General features: G+C 27.7%; 2 protein-coding genes across 2 annotated transcripts in view; both read left to right on the forward strand.

Moving 5' to 3' along the window:
• Positions 1-3,043, forward strand: part of LOC101488904 (importin subunit alpha-like) — a 6,305-nt gene extending 3,262 nt beyond the window's left edge. Inside the window, exons 6-10 of the mRNA XM_012717985.3 lie at positions 3-139; positions 230-308; positions 426-554; positions 1,889-2,016; positions 2,099-3,043. Of these exons, the coding sequence (XP_012573439.1) occupies positions 3-139; positions 230-308; positions 426-554; positions 1,889-2,016; positions 2,099-2,474 (849 nt within the window). The 3' untranslated portion in view covers positions 2,475-3,043. The remainder of the gene's footprint in view (positions 1-2; positions 140-229; positions 309-425; positions 555-1,888; positions 2,017-2,098) is intronic.
• A 5,582-nt stretch (positions 3,044-8,625) lies between these two features.
• Positions 8,626-9,773, forward strand: LOC101509226 (GATA transcription factor 15-like). Its single transcript, XM_004508111.4, has 3 exons — positions 8,626-8,871; positions 8,970-9,110; positions 9,233-9,773. The coding sequence occupies exons 1-3, from the start codon at positions 8,848-8,850 to the stop codon at positions 9,500-9,502; spliced, it is 435 nt and encodes a 144-aa protein (XP_004508168.1). The 5' UTR covers positions 8,626-8,847; the 3' UTR covers positions 9,503-9,773.
• The last annotated feature ends 6,910 nt before the right edge of the window (positions 9,774-16,683 follow it).

Here is a 16,683-nt window from a genome sequence, read left to right on the forward strand (position 1 = left end):
AGAATTTGGTTTGTTTGGATGATGAAGAAGTTTTGACAGATGCTTGCTGGGCCTTGTCATACCTTTCTGATGGCACAATTGACATAATTCAAGAAATTATTGAGGCAGGTGTATGTGGCCGACTGGTGCAGCTTCTTCGGTGAGTATTAGTTCTACTATACTTTGTTTAAAAGGACCCTGTTCATGTTGTTTCAATTGTTGATTTCCCTAACTTTGTATACATTTCCAGAAACCCATTTCCTTTGGCGCTGATCCCTGCTGTTCGTACATTGGGAAATATTGTGACCGGAGATGATATGCAGACTCAGGTAGTGACTTCTAACCAGTTGAAATAATTACTTGATATTATCAAAAGGGATAGAGTTGCAGTTGTCAGTCTTCAAGTTTTGTGATTTTTCTTATTGTGTTATTTTTGTTGTTGCTAGTTAATGATCAATCACGGTGCACTTCCTTGCCTTTTGAACATATTGACACAAAATCATACAAAAAGCATAATGAAAGAAGCTTGTTGGACTATATCAAATATCACAGCTGGAACTAAGGAGCAAATACAGGTACGCCAGGAAATCCTAATTTATTTGTCAATGTCTTTGTTTTTACAGGCTCTATTTATTTTTTGTACTTTGCTGTCTACTTAGTACTTGGTGTAGACTCTGCATACATAATGATTTCATACTAAATTCAATTAATGGAGAAATTAAACTTTTGAAGTTACTGAAATGTGTCCCAGGTTTTCATAATTTTTATTGTGGCTTATTGTTCTGTCATAAGACTCGTAATAGACAGTAAGTGGTTATGGTGGAGATATGTTGGGATTATAACCAGCTTATATTTAGTTCTCGGGAATACCAACACAATGAATAGTGAATTAGTCACCACCCCACCTATGTAATATTTATTTCCCATCTAGCTTCAAGCAGAAGAGTCTGTTTATGGTGTCAGTGTGTTAGGACTTAGATAAAGGAGAATTAGTTAGTAGAAGTAGTTAATTGGTTGAGATTGTTATAAGTAGTTAGACTGTTAGAATATTATAAAATATAAATATCTTTTATATTTATATTAGAGTATCTTGAGTTATTTCCTATGATCAATTTATAATTATAGAGAGATATTTTAGTATATCTCTCATTATTATTATGACTTGTTCCTCATTTGGGATTTAGTCTATGTTTCTCTATAAATAGAGATTGGTATTAAGTCTTTTGTAATCAAGTTAGTATAAAGCTATTATCAATAATATTTAAACTTTTATTATTTTCTCTCCTCCTTTTATCTAAAATCCCACAACTTCAACATAGACTATTATGTTTGTTAGTAGAGTTAGTTACTGATCCTTTCCCTCTCTTATCTTTAGTGTACATACCTATAAGTAAAGGTTCCATCTCTTATGAAAGTATCTTTTAGCAACTTTAGAAATTGAATGGTGTAAATCATTGTAGGAGTGTATCGACTCTTGTGTAATCATTTTTGTGGGAAATATTTTCTCCTATTATTTTTTATCTTTTTTCTAAATACTAGTGTTCTTTCTCTAAATCCTTAAAATTCAATTCTTGGGTTCCTAACACATTGAGCTTTGCTATTGTGTTGTCTTATAAGAACAAGAGTTTTGACTGTTTGAGCATGAGGTCTCAGCTAGCTTGTGAAATTTGGCGGATCGGCTGGATTGGATGAAATTTATTTTTGCATCGCAAGGTAGATGTTGGTCCAGTACAAACAATTTGTCAGAACTATCCTACTAAATGGAGGCTTTTGTCCAGCTGGAAACAGGGCGTTGAATATATATATTTTCTAATTTGATAATTGAGAGATCAAATGAGTTTATATTTTATTGTTGAGTTTATTTTTCAGTTTTCATTTTCGTTTATTGGTCGACATTTTACATTTGTAGGCTGTTATTGAAGTTGGTCTTATTGCTCCGCTTGTCGACCTTCTTCAACATGCAGAGTTTGACATAAAAAAAGAAGCTGCTTGGGCAATATCAAATGCTACATCTGGTGGAACTCATGAGCAGATCAAGTATGTGTTTTCTTTAATTGGTTGTTCTTTAAATTCTAATTTTGTGAATTTATGGTATTCACTTGTCTTATGGGGTTACAAGGTACTTGGTGGGTCAGGGTTGCATAAAACCTATTTGTGATCTGCTTATTTGCCCCGATCCAAGAATCGTCGCTGTCTGTTTAGAGGGCCTAGAGAATATTCTGATTGTTGGAGAAACAGAGAAGGTCCTGGGTAACCGTGGAGATGCCAACTTGTATGCTCAGATGGTAGATGATTCTGGTGGATTGGAGAAGATTGAAAACCTGCAGAGTCACGACAACAATGAAATATATGAGAGGGCTGTTAAACTTCTTGAAGCGTACTGGTTGGAAGAGGAAGACGATATACTATCTTCAAGAGATGGTGATCCACCCGGTTTCAACTTTGGAAGCGAAGAGTTTCCACTCCCATCTGGTGGATTCAAATTCAGCGGCTGAAGATCTTTTCTTGAGTAGGTACATGTTTTACTAGTCTTTCGGGTAAAGAAAATCACATGATCGTCATTTTGGCTCATTTTTAGATAATATAGTCTGGAGGGTCAGTCCTTGCACCTTGTGTCCGGATACGGTCTGGTCAAGTGTCCATTGTGGTTAATTAGGTGTCGGGGAGATTCGGTTTACGCAACCATGTCTTTAAATGGTTTGCTGTGTGGAACTAAACTACTGAAGCATGGCCTTGTAAGCTCTGTTCTATTAAAAATACAGATGTTGGGGGAAGTATCCAGGTTCTTATATGGCATAAGGGCCTAAGGGGGGTGGATGCGGTTTTGAGTGCCATTTTTAGAGTACTAGGTATACTTGTAAGTTTTACTGGGTCATCCAAGGAGAAAATTAGTTCTTTGTTTGTGCATTGTTTCATACTTCTCCTACTTGATTTTTCCTTTGCAACACATGGTGAGTTGGAGATTGTATATTAATCTGATTTGACCTGCATTAATTTGGTAAAAACTATAGCTAACTCAAAAATGTTTTGATTCTTAGCTGGTTCTTTCGACCCAAATTTTCAATTGTAGTATTCACCTGTTATTTTATTTGTTAATTTTGTATTTTGAAAATGTGTTGATTTGGTGTGATGTGTAAAAAGACGTGATTGGTTTGAATAAAATCGAAAGACGTGATTATGTGGACAAACAAAGATGTGTAATCTTGACACAAATTTGACACTAAATTTGGATAAAATATAGGGTTAATACACAATTTAAATATATAGATAATTACTTGTTGTATAAATCAAGGAATATCATAATAATGCAACTCTTGAACATAGTCTATCATGATTTCAAGGGCTATTAACAACTATTTTTAAGGTGTATATTTGAACATAAATCAAAGTTATTGAATATAATGTATATTTGTATATCTGAAAAATCCTTAGGCATGATAATTTGACCTTTGGCTTTGTTATCATCTTTGCTCAAAATTTTGGATTTGTATATAGGATTTTGAGTCTTTTAAAGTGAATAATTTACTCTAGAGAATAAAATAAATAATATTAACTATTGATGATTAAATGAATTATTGATATTATGTACATATGTATGATCAATCATGATTGATTATAATAAGTTTAATTGCAGTTTTGGTTCGTTTATTTTAACTCAATTCGTGAAATTGGTTATCTTATTTTAAAATCAAATAGTTTTGGTCTTTCACTCGGATTTTTTAATTAAAAACTTATGATGTGATATATTTTAAAAAATGTGACATATGATATAATAACGTCAAATTGATTAATACTCGTGAAATTGCAATAGAAAATTTTTAAATTTCCAGTTTTAACTTCTAAAATTATTTATTTGTTTAATTTATTTAATTAATATAATATATAAATAATTAATGCATATAAATACTTCTACACCACAATATTGTATGTCATATTATTTAAAATATGTTCAATAACTATTTATTTAATTAGAAAATAAAAATAAGTTATCAAAACTGTTGAATTTTAAAATATAAAATTAATTTAGTGAATTAATTAAAATAAAATATCAAAACTACAATTAAATCATTATGATATCAATAATTGATTCACCTATGTTACCCATAAGTGAGGAGATGCGAGATTCCTATACATTAGATGTAAAATAGAATTATAATAATGTCGTAAACTAAATCGATTTTAAAATTTATACCAAAACTCTTGTATTGTGAAACAAATAAGGGAGACAGTCAGGGCTTGTATGATTCACATCTTAAAAACTCTATTTTAGTATTTTAAAATTTAAAAACTATAAAATTTGTTTGGATTACTTGTTTTTAAAAACTGTTTTGTAAAATTAATTTTAATATTATATTTTTTAAAACTAAAAAAACAAAACAGATAAATTGTGTTTTACTTTTTATTTTTCAATTTTTTTAACTCTCTCTAGTCAAAAACTGTTTTAAAAGTTGAAGTTGTCAAACAGATTTTTTTTTTAAATTTTCTTCTTAAAAACAGTTTTCTAAAATTTATTTATAAAATAATTTTCAAAAACTAAAAAGTAAAACACAATCAAACAAACACTTATTTTCCCTTTTCTTAGTTTTCCTGCCTACATCAACTTTTCTTTTTATCAAACAAAATATATAATACGAATCTCTCCTCTTTTTTCCCTCTAATCTCTGTTCAAATATTTGTCACCGTTTTAAAGCAAAAAATTGTGAAACTATCACGTGATTTATGTATGTATAGCTTATTAGTATACACAAACAACAAACAAGTGTTCAAGCAATTTTGTCGCTGACTTCACGTGATTTAATTATGTAGCTTATTTTCCTTGTATTTAGTGCTTTATAAATTTAGAAATTATTGTTTTAATGAATGCAACAATGAGAATATACAAGGTTGTTTGAGGAATAGATCATGACCCATTAATCACGTTGCGTGGGGACAAAATATTTAGTTTCTTTTCAATCCTAAATAAATAGTTAGTTTTGATCTTTGAAAAGGCAATCTAGGAATGATATATTGATATATATTAATAAACCGAATATTTATAGAACATGTGGGTGAAGTAGTGATAGATGAATACAGTATCTATTTCAAAAATTTTAAAATGACACATAAATTTTGTAGTATGAATTATAAATGAATTAACGTGTAATCATTTTCTTACCTATATTCTATGTATGGCTTGCGTACATCTAATTGGTTGTTTATTCCGTGTTTAATATAGTAAGTTTTTTGTTTGCATTTGTTACTGTAACAGGGTTAATGGAATAATTGACTAAAAATGAAGTATATCATTGCAAAATGATAACTTGGTAATGTTGGACATAACCATTTTGCCAAAGTGTTGCTAGGATGATCAATCTCCTTTGCTCAAATGAAAGATAGGGTCAAGAGTATAGCCCACAAGATAAAAAACCTTAAACATTATCTAAAGGCATTAACCAAACGTTAAACAATATAAGATTTTAATAAAGTAGTCAAACTAAAAGAGAGTTTTCTAAAGGCATTATCCAAACGTCCCAATATTCTTAATTATCTGAGAACAATATGAGCAATAGTTTGAATTTGGCAACTCAACTATATAAATTACTGAACCAACCATTACTAATTTGTACAAAAAATTCTTGTAAGATTAAGTTTCTCCTCTGTCTTTTCAAATTCAAATTAAATCTACAAGAAAAAGAGGAAATAATGAAGATATTTGCTTATGTGTTTCAATGTGATTATTAAGAACTATTAGATGTTGCTGAAGTCCAAATGAGAAGTTGAATTATTAACATGTCATGCAACAATCCCTAAAAAAAAGTTAAGAATAATAGTTGACAGAATTTGTCCCAATGGCAAATTTTCACGAAAATATAAACAATTAAATTTATACAAAGTGTTACTTCAGAATATTTGTATATCCCTCTCAAATATACAAAAATAAAAGACAAAATTTAAATCAAAACATCAAAAAAATTAAGACAAAAATTAAATGTTGTTGCCACCGTTAAGTTTAAGACAAAATCATATGTACTGCATGCACATCTATTGTGAACAGGGCCATCCTGATATTTTAGTAACGGTAGGACCATAATAAAATGTTACAGCAAAAACCGATAGCTACATGGATTAAAAACAAGTGAGTGTAATCCTTTAAATCAAATTATCCATCTGAAAAATCATATAATTTCATCTCGTATGACTCAAATAAAATAAAAATCAGTTGTAAAAAAAAAGGTATGAATTTAGAAGTAGTGTGTTGTGGAGGCATATATCAGGTGGCAATTAGAAGTCCACAAATAAAACAACAAACGTTCCAATGAGTAGTTTTGTCTCTGACTACTATTACACGTGATTTATGAAATACACAAATGATAATAACGTGATCTTTTTTTAACGTTGCGTGATTATTAGTAGTTACCTATTCTGTCATGTATGGTTGTTAGCGGAATTAGTACAAGTTAGCTTTTGCAACACTTAAAACTCACCTCAGCAAAATAAGAGATTGTGTTTCCTTAACCTAAATAAGTGATTCTTTTCTTTTTTGTAAAAATATTTAGTATTTTTAAATGTGTTTAATTTATTTTGATGAAAATCTATTGAAGTGAATTATTGTTAAGGATGAGAGTTAGATATGTTAGTTAAGGAATAATCATTTTCAGAATAATAAAAATTATTTTTTTAAACATTTTTATCGTTTTTAAAATTATAGATAATTGTTTACTTTAAAATAACATATTATCCGTTTTTGAATATAAATTTTGAAAAATGAAAATAGAAAATAACTTCACAAAGGAAACTAGTCTTTAGTCTATTTAGTGTCATAAGTTTACTTCTAAGTATGATTTTTTTGAAAATATGATATAGTCTATTAGTCTCAAATAAATAATTTAGTCTATATTTAGTTAAACTGACAAATTAATAAACAAATAAAATAAATTTCATATTTTGACGTTTAATATAACATTTTAGAAAAGTTAACTTTAATTATATTTATTTAAACACTATAATGTATAATATATTTAAATATTCAAAAATTGACGCAACTAGTATGTTATAATTATATAAATTTTTTGCCTTAATTATAATTTTTGGCGTTTGAATTTTCTCAATTCAAACATTACTCAATCTCGGTCAATTCTCTCTATTAGATCTTGCATATAAAATTTTATACAAATATAAAATCATTTGATATGTTATTGAAACTCATGAAAATTAAAAGTGTTCAATAAAAGTGTATAAAACATTAATTTTGATATATTTCAATAACATACCAAATAAATTTATATTTGTATAAAATTTTACATGCACATATGATTTAAACTTTCAATCCAAATTGAAAAAATAAAAATAAAAAACTGAAATAGAGATGGTTGGTCAAAATTGAGAGATGTTTAGATGGAAAAGATCTAAGTCCCAATTTTGTCACTTTATTTTCACAAATTTGGAGAATTGGTCCTCCTATTTTGAGATCATACAACTTTGATTTATATATTATACTTTTTAACTAAAAAATAATGATTTTACATATTTTAAATGACACGACATACAAGTAGAACCAACTAAATAAATTAATTATTTATATGTTTTTAATTAAATTTATAGATATGATTAATTTTAGAAGTTGAAATTTAATTTTTTAAATGGTTTTATTGTAATTTCATATATATTAATAATTGAAATATATCATATCATTATTTATTTAGTTAAAATATTCAAAAAATTAAACAAAAACTATTAAATTTTAAAATAAGGGTTCCAACTTTAAAATGAATGAAAATAAAGTTGTCCTATCATTTTAAAAAATTGGTCAGCAGTATAAACCTAAAACAATAAATAAAAAGAAAAAAAAATATTATGTAAACCAATTTTATTAATAAAAATTATTAACATTGTCATTTAACTACACAAGTTTAACTATTAAGTTTAATTACTATGTAGTAAGTGTAAAAAGTCACATCACAGTAATTTGTGATTTTTGAAATAGTTAGGATTTGACTTATTGTGACTTTTGAAATAGTTAAGATAAAAGTCAAATATTTTTAATGATTAAACATTAATATTAACTGATAGAGTAAAATACTTTTACATAGTCAATATATACAAATTAAATTATATAAAATAACTACACAATAAATAAATATTATATCCAAAAAATATAAAAAATCACTTTATAATATATCATAATTGTAACTTTTGATATAAGTAAGATAAATGTAAAAAGTTTATAACGACCATACAAATAAGATTAACTGATATTTTAAAAGACTTTTACACGGTCCTCATTTACAAATAAAATTCTATAAAATAGCTACAGAATAAAAAATTTGGTATAATTTAGTATATCGTATCGAGTAAGATTTTTTGAAGGCACTATTATGGTAACGGTTTGATTGGAGTAAATGAAGTACCGCTGTTGATGAGTAAGCTAGCTCACCACCATTCATGCAAGCGAAGCAAATTTGTTTAATTAATCATTTATTAATCATCAATAAAAAACAAAAATAAAAATCACTTTTAAAGGAAGTGGCGCGTTTTGTCGATTTTTAGATGTTTTGGCGGGTGAAAATGGAATTGGGAGTATAAGAAGGGTACAACAGTAATTTTGAAAGGATAAGATTTAGGGTTTTGATATCCCCATTTATAAAAGGTATGTTGTTTTATAGATCTGCTGCGGCTGGTGCGTGCGCGTGTGTCTTGTGTTTTAGTCTGTCTTTTCGATTCCTCTCTTTCTCACTCATGCTCTTTCTCTCTCTATAAATCTCTCTTCACTCTCTCTCTCTCTACACAGTCACTTCATTAATCATTCTCTTCAATCTTGCATGCTCGATCTTTCATTTCTGATTCATCCATTTTTATTGAAATCGTGTTTGTGTTAGATCAGAAATCAGAATGGTGGTTGATCACAGTGGAAAGGTTAGTGTTGATTTAACGATTTAACCTATTCACACTTCATTCATTCATGATTATCAATTACAAGTAACTAATCTTGTTTATTTTTTAATTAATTTCAGGGATCAGACGGTGAAGATTCATCAAACCCTAACGCCGTTTCATCGGATAACAGTCCAACTAGTACCGAACAGAAGAAAACCTGCGCCGATTGCGGTACTTCCAAAACTCCTCTATGGAGAGGCGGTCCTGCAGGACCAAAGGTATACTTGATTATTTCATTAATTTTTCAATTTATAATTGATTTTGATTTGATCTAATCGATTTTGATCTTAATCACACTAATTTCTTGATCTGATCTGTGTTTTTGTGTTTGATTGTGAAGTCGCTATGTAATGCTTGCGGGATCAGGAGCAGGAAGAAGAAGAGAGCTATTTTAGGGATAAGCAAAGGAAACAACGAAGATGGATCAAGAAAGGGAAAAAAGAGCAATGGAGGAGGAAGTAAAGTTGGTGATAATTTGAATTTGAAGCAGAAATTATTGAATTTAGGGAGAGAAGTGTTTATGCAGAGATCGCATTGGAAGAAATTGGGAGAAGAAGAACAAGCTGCGGTGCTTTTGATGTCTCTATCTTATGGATCCGTTTATGCCTAAATTAAACCTAAATCTTTGCCCTATCTTTTTTTTATTTTTTTTATTTTAGAATTTAGTAGATTATTGTTTTAGGATCCAATCAAATGAATCTATCAGTATGAGCCTAACAACCTTTTCATAAATGTATATTTTTATTTTCCGCTACTGATTATTGTTGCAATGAGAGAATTATTATGAGTGTGTGGTCATGAGTTGTAAGAAATTAATGATGATTGTAAGTCCAATTTTGGTACTATAATATAAATTCTCTCTATTTCTTATTGTTGTTCCACTCTTATGTTTACTAGTAGTATGATGTAAATTTCCCTATGTCGGCGTTATGGGGAATTTTGTTTTGCCAAAAAAATAATAACAATAACATGAATTTACTTCAAATTTTCATTTTCGAATTCACTATCTAAATTATTTTCAGTTTCCATTCTTAAATGCTATCAATGAAGCACACTAGGTTATATTTTGGGTGATCCACATGTAGTAGAACTTAATAGTTTGTGTGATCCAATTTCATGCAAAGATTTAAGGCCGTTTGTTGATCAAATATTTTGAATGAATGTATAATTGAATTATTCGCTTTTGCGTAGTGTTAGATTAAATTTGGGTCACTCGATTCAATTGATATTGATATTTATTTATTTGAAACGAGTGGAGTGGGTGGCAAAAAGGATAAAAACTTTGAAAGAGGAGGGAACGTGAAATTCATAGTTCCCGCTAGTTTGACTCATGAAAATATGGAAAGGCAATGGGAATCACGAAATCTGATTCACACCATCATCACTCCTGCCTAGTCACATTTATTCCACATCTACTTAACCTCCAAATATTGTTTTACTTGTACAAGTAGTTCCCCCAATATAGTAATGTTTCAATTTTTATCCATTTTTTTCTGACAAAAAAATGAATGATTTTTTTAAAATCTTAATTATAATTGAATTATTAATAAATTTAAAATACAAAAAAAAAAAAAACAAATACAAAGTCATTATCTTTTTATTCGTTCAAAGCATCAAAATTCCAAAGACCGACTATGCTTAAAATATATGACATGAGGTTACATAAAAATATAGGTTGGATGTGATTTAGACAATTTCGAAATAAGAGAGAATTTATCAAAATAACAATAGTTCCGTGATATAACTGATATTTTAAAGTGTAGTTCTTTTTAATAAAATTACGGTACTAGTATATTGTGGTTCTTAAAGTGTAGTTTTTTTTAAATAAAATTATGGTACTAACATATTGTGGTTCTAACATATTGTGGTTCTGTTAAATCTATTGTCAATTCAAATATGTAATTAATGTTGGAACTTCTAAAAATCATGGTGAGAGAGTTCAAAAATTAAGGTAGTTGTTCTCTGCCGCTCAATCACACATAATTGTGAAATATTAAAATGTGATAATATCAATCTCAACTTGAATTCAAACGGCAAATTTGGTTTGTCAGTGACAAATTTGATTTATGAGCGAATTGATTTTGACAAAAAAAAAATAATATCTTTTTTGTAAAAAATGGTTAAATATAAAATAAATTAATTTGAAGTATATTATATAAAAGTGTATTGAATAATAAACTTGAGGTCAAAAAACTCAAAAAATGATTTTTTTTTATGTAAAATTAATTTTGAAGTCAAAATCTATTTTATTCAAAAACATTCAAACATATCAAAATCAATTACGTCCTTCTAAAATTACTTTTATCTTTATCAAAATTAAATCCAAAAACATGTTCTAAAAGCATGTTTGGATGTGAGTTGTGCAAGATTTTATCGCGTTCCAAAGCAATAAGAAGGTTTTATTGAATTCCAAAGTAATAAGAGTGTGATACTTTTAATGAAATTAGGAATTATAGATTCAAATTAACGTCCGTTTCCACTGTGATTTACCAGTTTTTCAAACATGTACTTCAACACCTACGGAGTAAGAAAGCTACAATGTATAGCTTCCAAGGAACTACGACAAAATTGCATTGAAACACAAGATAATGATAGTTGACGCATTGGAGCTTAAAAAAAATCAGTGAGTGAACTCCAAATTTATGGTAGATTAGAAGCTACACGTTTCTAAAATTTAAGATGCCGATTGATCACTATAGTAGGGATGGTAAATGACTTAGTCATTATGAGCACTTGCAAATAATAGTAGTAATAGATTAGATAAATTAAAATTAGCACTGTACGTTCAATTATGTCCTCTAGTCACTACTAATAAAATTAAACGGGTATGAATTTGTGTATATTTTTAGTACTCACTTCCACTATGCATGTGCGTGCATATATAAATAAATTTTAATTACAAACAAAATTATATATATAATTTGGTTTCAGTATTTACCTAAAGAGCAACCTATTCATAAACTTGTAAATTCTATACATGACTATGATTTGCCAAAAATGTTGTGTGTGAGTGAGAGAGAGACATTTGTATGATTTGCTTATGTCTTTGTCATGATTCACTGTTTTTTTTTTTTTTCAAATGTAAACTAGGCGTTATTTTCAACAATACACCTCTTACGTCCTAATGACAAATTTAATAAAGGTGATAAAGAAGCCAATATGAACTGAGCTTTATATTTATATATCGGTTCGTTTGACTAAATTTTGCGGCTCCAACATTACAATCTGATTTCATGTCTTTTTGTCTTCTTTTTCTTCTACTATACTACTTGTATAAATTGAGACAGGCAAAGACTAAAATAGTTCTACAATCTGATTATTTCTCTCATTAAACATAGGCATCATTTTGCGGAAAAATTTATCCAACTTAATTTAAAATCTATTTCAAATTATTTGACATATCATTTACCAAAAAAAGAAATATTTTTAAAATATACCTCTAAAGAACTACCAATTTGGTTTGTAATTTTATATTTCGTTTTAATAAGTTATGCGGCGTAAAACAAAATTAGATTATAATAAGTGAATAAGTTAGTTAATATTGACATAATTAATAGTATGAATGGATAAAGTTCAGTTGTAAATTGTTTGAAAACTAAATTAAATTAGTTTTCAGTTTGAGAAAGTCGAACCAAACAACTGGTCTTTAGTTTAAAAAAACTGAATTAAACTATTTTATAAATCGATGAATTGATTTATTATTCTAAATCGAACCGAACTAATTTTAGTTTTTTTTTTTTGTTGTTCCTATAGATCAAATTTTACATAACTACCCATAATTACTTCTGAAAAAACAAGGTTATATCTTTTTCGAACTAAAAACCGATTCGATTCGGTCTTTTTATTTTTTACTTAATTTTAAAATGGGTTTTCATTTAAATCCTAAAAATAGATTTTATCCTTATTATTTCTATTTGAATGCACACATCACCATTCTAGCCACTTAATTTTAGATGTAATATTAATTATTATTTTCAATTGTATCCTCTAATTAATATCACATGCATTACTCTTAGATCCATGTCTCCAACTTTTTAATAACAATGATGAGTACACCAATACTTAGAAATGGTAATTTAGTATAGTGTAATTAATCGTCTTTCTTTTATATATTTATCTTAGTATGTATGTATGAAAAGATCAAATGGATCATTCAATCATTAATTGAGGGATAGAAGGAGTATTCACATTTAATGCAACCTCAAATCTACAATACCACATGATTTTTAGAGGTATTTTCTATTTTGGGTCTTGTGTGATCTCTCACGATTTTTTCTTTGTGAAAAGACGTTTCGATGGATAGAGCAATGTGTGTTATTTATAAACTACCATTAGACTTGATTTTCGAGAAATGTGACTTTTTTTTATATCAGTATAGTACCCATAGTCAAGGCTAAGGGGCGAAAGGGTTTGTCAGCCTTGATGGGTCACTTAGACCCTTGTTTCTCACAAACGACGCCAATGTTCCGACCTCAAATCCGTAACACTATATTTTCAAAGTATTGTCCAATTGGATATTGTATGATCCCTCACAGTTTCGCCCTTTGTGAAAAGTGGTGTGTAGATAAAGTAGTGTGAATGTTGTTTATAAACTACATTTAGTTTTGATTCCTAATAATGACTTAGATAATTGTTTCCCACAAATAGCGTCAATGTTTTGATCTCAAATCCGCAAGATCACATATTCGACATATTGCCTGATTTGTGTCTTGTAGAGCCTTATAAAAGAATACTTAGTGAATTGAAGAATATAGTTATGTCTGTATTATTCCTAGTCTTGATTGCTAAGCAGGTATATGAATTTTTGGTACATCGAAACACTTTCCTAAATTGATTTTTGAATGACAAGATTTTTTCGTCATGAATAAATTGCATTGTTACTCGTAATTGAATTAGGAGAATTTGAAAAATGAATAAACTAAATAACAATATTTTTTTAATAAAAATTACTTAATATTAATATACTTGGAAGATCGTAAAACTTTTGATATAACACTTTAAATTTTTACCAGTGTATGGTTCTAGATTATGAAAACGAGTTAACACATATATATAAATTCTCTTTTTAATAAATTATGTTAAAATCGGAAAATTCTTTATTTTATAATAGTTTATAATTCTACATTTAGTTGATTTTAAAATATAAAATTTGATTAATATTATTCGATATCTAATTTACTTTACTATTCTAGTTAATCTATATTGGTTTTAAAATAAAACCTTACGCTTCTAGAATTATTGCGAGGGATAACTATTATATGTCAATATGAGTTTGTTGTTTCTCAAAATTTTACTATGATATATTATCTAGTTACAAATATTCATATTTTATTATATATATAAATATTGAATTATTGTTGTTTTAATGATAATATTATTTGTATTATTATATATGTAAATTATTTTAATATTAAGAAAACTCTTATGAATTTACAAGTCAAATCTACATAAACTACTTATGAATTTATGAGTCAAATTTAAGTAAACTACTCGAATTTATCTGGATTCAAGAGTTTAATAGTCTTATTTGAAATTTCCAATGGAGAATTTATATTCATCCAATATTTTTTCCCTTATTTTTTTTTACTCTTCCAATATTCTTTCATACATCCTACCTGAGAATGAATCATCAATGTACTACACTACACTAAAAGTAATGTACTTTTTGGTTTGGAAGAAAATGATGTTCACTATAATAAAGTAATTTTATGTAGTGACCCTCCCTGATAACATACATCATAATCCAGACCAAATAAATGAAATTAAAATTATATTACTATGAATATAAAGATTAGAAAAGAAGAATTGCAGTAATAGACAGAGTAAAGAATTTACAGCATCATGGGTTGGATAAAGTGAGGAAATCTATAACAGCAGCCTTTTTTTTCACACTCCTTTTATCAGTTCACGAAAGGTACAGTAAGCAATAATAGATTCTGATTTTGATCTTCTCGCTCTCTAATTTCCCAATCTGAGTTACAGTACTATTGCTCTCACTCAAAAATTAAACTATTGTCTAACTAAATAAGGAACTAAAGTCATTTTCAAAAATAATATTACTAATAAATACTTTTGTTGTAATGGTATTTTTTAATATTAGTTTTGTTATATCATAAGATTTATATCGCTTGTGCATTGTAGTATGCTGAAATGGTAAAAGATATGTGACAATTTAAGCACGTCAAATAACGGAAGCAATAATGAAACCACTACTAATTGGGAGTAGCTACAAATTTATAATTTTGATGCAAACTGAGAATGCAAGTAGTATAATATAGTATACAATGTCCATGATCTTATAAAAAAAATATTGATCATTATTATAATTTTTAAATATTGATCAACCATAAATCACTGTAGTCTATTGTAAAAGTCGTCTTAAATCAAATTCACTATTTTTCATATTGATATTAATATATGAACACATTTTTGCTCCGAAGTGTATTAAGAATATTAAATATACTTTTCAATGTATTATAAAACATAACTATGCATAAACGTTTATTTTTAAAATTTGTTAAACAATACATTTATAGCACCTACTAGCATTTTTTCTATAAATTTTATAAATGTTTTCTCAAAATTGTGGTGTAGGTAATCTTTCTTTTTGGGACTAAACATTTGCATGCTGGATTGCATCATTTTAATCAAACTAAAATAAATGGTAGCCACAAATTTAAATTTTAAATCACAAATCACTGTCATTCATTTATTACTTTCCCCTTTTGTTTTTTCCCTATCAAATGTCTAAATTGGACTCTGTACTGAGACACATTCTCTATGTAAGAATTAATGTTACCAATAACAATTAAGCATAACTAACAGAAATTCTGAAAGGACAAATAGTTGAAGTACTCAAAGTTAATCATAATTTGTCATTTTTAACATTCTTTTTGGTGGAACATAGTATTTAGGAGATCCAGAAGAAGACCCTGCTAAATCTTTCGTCAGAAGGTTATGTTGTGTTCAACTGATTTTTCCATATTCGATATCAAATTTTATGTAGCTGAATTTTACTTATAAAATCACAACACTTACCTTGTTGGTGATTGGGAGATAATTAAAATGGTCCTATCCTATTATATGATGTTTCATTATTTATTTCTTCATAATACTATCATTATTTGTTCCCGTTTTGTGTGAACATTGAATTTTTTAGTACCAAATAGTAGAACATGTTATATTAAGCATTGTCGTTTTCAACTCCGTAGTCATAATTAATTGGTATCGATCCTTTATGTTCGTGTCAGCCTGTCATTCATTGATAGGGAAAAAACACAGTAAATAAGGAACTTGAGAATTCGAAGGACGAATCAATCTAGCATAAATTAAATTAAATACCTTGAATATTCTTTGCATATTTCATTTCAATCTAGCATCAATCAACATGATGAATTCAAGTGGTCAATCAATTTTTTTATTAAAGATAAATAATTCAACAAAAAATCAAATTCGAATTTCACTTTATTTTTATAAGTAAAAATATAATGTAAATATATTACATGATTAATTTGATATCTTAACTATTTTGTTATCATAAATCAATAGTGTATCACTTGCATTAAATTTATGTGTCATCTTTGCATAAATGTCATATTAATTATCCATCATTTCAATTTTATTGGAAGGAACAATTCAAATTCTAACAAAAATAATTATTAATAAAATTTTATTTTATTTTTGCCAAATTTAGGATTATTAGAACATTTTACTTTGGAAGCTAAATGGTTTAAAAAATCAATCTAGTATCTCATCCATACAGAGAACTTGCCATTTTTGGAGAACCTATAG

The sequence above is a fragment of the Cicer arietinum genome, chromosome 7 (assembly GCF_000331145.2).
Source record: "Cicer arietinum cultivar CDC Frontier isolate Library 1 chromosome 7, Cicar.CDCFrontier_v2.0, whole genome shotgun sequence".
NCBI lineage: Eukaryota > Viridiplantae > Streptophyta > Magnoliopsida > Fabales > Fabaceae > Cicer > Cicer arietinum.